This window comes from Pisolithus orientalis (genome assembly GCF_024613125.1).
Source record: "Pisolithus orientalis strain OTSU chromosome Unknown F5J12scaffold_2, whole genome shotgun sequence".
In the NCBI taxonomy this organism is placed as follows: domain Eukaryota; kingdom Fungi; phylum Basidiomycota; class Agaricomycetes; order Boletales; family Pisolithaceae; genus Pisolithus; species Pisolithus orientalis.
Genome location: NW_026260783.1, coordinates 1,726,379 through 1,728,264, shown reverse-complemented (window position 1 = coordinate 1,728,264; position 1,886 = coordinate 1,726,379). Strand labels below are relative to the sequence as shown.

The 1,886-nt window shown below is 45.5% G+C and overlaps 1 protein-coding gene across 1 annotated transcript; it reads left to right on the top strand.

Moving 5' to 3' along the window:
• Positions 1-239: 239 nt before the first annotated feature.
• Positions 240-972, top strand: F5J12DRAFT_779416 (uncharacterized protein; the record flags this gene model as incomplete). The annotated part of the gene is made up of 3 exons (XM_051742379.1): positions 240-399; positions 485-600; positions 661-972. The coding sequence occupies 3 exons, from the start codon at positions 240-242 to the stop codon at positions 970-972; spliced, it is 588 nt and encodes a 195-aa protein (XP_051605073.1).
• Positions 973-1,886: the final 914 nt, after the last annotated feature.

Genomic DNA, 1,886 nt, shown 5'->3' with positions numbered 1-1,886 from the left:
TGGTTGTGTTTCTAGTGGCTCAGAGGTCAGAATACCAGTGGCTGTGATGAAAAAAAGTGGCACACCAGAGGTTTGAACAGTTTCTGTGACCATGGCTGGAGGCCATCCAAGAAAAGTCAAAGATTGTATTGGGTCTCTGCAATCAACACCAGCAGCAGCCCTTGAACATTAATCACCAGCCAGCTGACTTACCTAATGCAGAAGATGTCAGTGATGACTCTGAAACCAGCCACTGGCAGATGGAAGTCTATGGGATGAAACCACAAGGGTATGGAAGTGAGTTTGATGGGGATGAGTCAGACATCAGTGAGGAAGATACAGGGGAGGGTATGGATGATGAGGAGTTCTGCAGGAGATTGGCTGAGATGGCTGAGATGGCTGAGCAGGACAACAAGGACTGTGATTGGATTCCATAACAGTTGCAAGAGTGCAAAGGTAAGTGCATGTCCAAAGAATCCACTGCTTGGGATTACCACTTTGTTAGCACCAGCAGCATGGCTGAACAAATATAAGAAAGGCCCAGACGAAGCAATACAAGAAACAGTGGAGGAGCCAGACTTGCCTGGATCATTTGGCTTTGCTAATGACATGATTCTGGTTGTGTGTTGGGTTTCAGTTTTTGACTCTAAGTTCACAGTGACATTGATATTTTGCCCACAGTCTGCAATGAAAGCCAAAAGTGAATCCACATGTGTGACAGGGGAGGTACAGCCACAGTCACCAGTGAGGGTTACCATCCCAAGAGTGTGCAGTGCTTCAATTCTTTCTGCAGGGTCAAGTTCTTGGAGCACAGATCATGAGGACTATGCCTGTGTGGACATGGCACCTGTTGCTGCTGAGCCAGAAGGAGTAGTTGAACATGAGTTTGAATGCTTATCAGATGTGGAGGCCTGGGAGGAAGAACTTAAGATGACAACAAATGGTGGCAGTGATGGGATAAGGGACTGGGTGGATCTGCATAACCTGATCTGAGCTGATCTGAAGAGAAAGGGAAGAGCACAGTCATTGAATTAAATCAATCAGCTACTCATCTTATTGAATTTTGCCACTCTTTGACTGTGGGGAGTCTCACAAACAGAAGCAAGCCTCCAAATTGCCAAACAGTGGGGGGATGGAGATGCCACATACTTTGCTCATCATATCCATATACTTGCATGCTATTACAAGGTGTTTGAACAATTGCCACAGGAGAAACAAGGTGGTGCTTAGAATACATGGTTGTTGCTCAATGACAAAGCCATTCAGAGCCACTGTTGGTCATGACTCTCCAATCTACCTACTGGGAAGGTCACACCATGCACCCTGCAGCAGGCCATGCATACAGTTATCCTCCCTGAGCTTGGGATCATGCCCAAGCATCCCATTAGTGAGTGGACTGCCCATCAATGGCTCATCAGACTTGGTTTGAGATGCACAATCCTGTCTACATGGATGGTCACAAATGTGAGAATGTTTTCAAGTATTGAATGGAAGTTTTCTTGCCTGCAATGAAAAAGTTCAAGAAGCATATGGTCCAGTTTGAAGGGCCAGACCTTCACCAGGTTGAACCTAACCTGACAGCAGGCAAGTGAAAGGTTAAGGCATATTTTCATGAAAAGTGCTGCTTCCATGCAAATAACAATGCACATTCTGCATGGTAAGTCTTTGTTAGCTATTAGATGCTAAAAACTTACTTGTGGCATGCCACATGATGCCAGGCTTCACCCAAATGAGCAGATATTGTGAAAGGAAGGTCAAGGGCATCATATCTCTGAGGATGGGCAGCTGGTTCTGCAAGACAAAAGTGGCAATGTTGAAGATGCAAGGAGAATAATCTATCCTGGGGTGAATGGAGATGGTTGGTGGACACACAAAAACTTGAGGGAACAAATCAAATCAGCAATAAC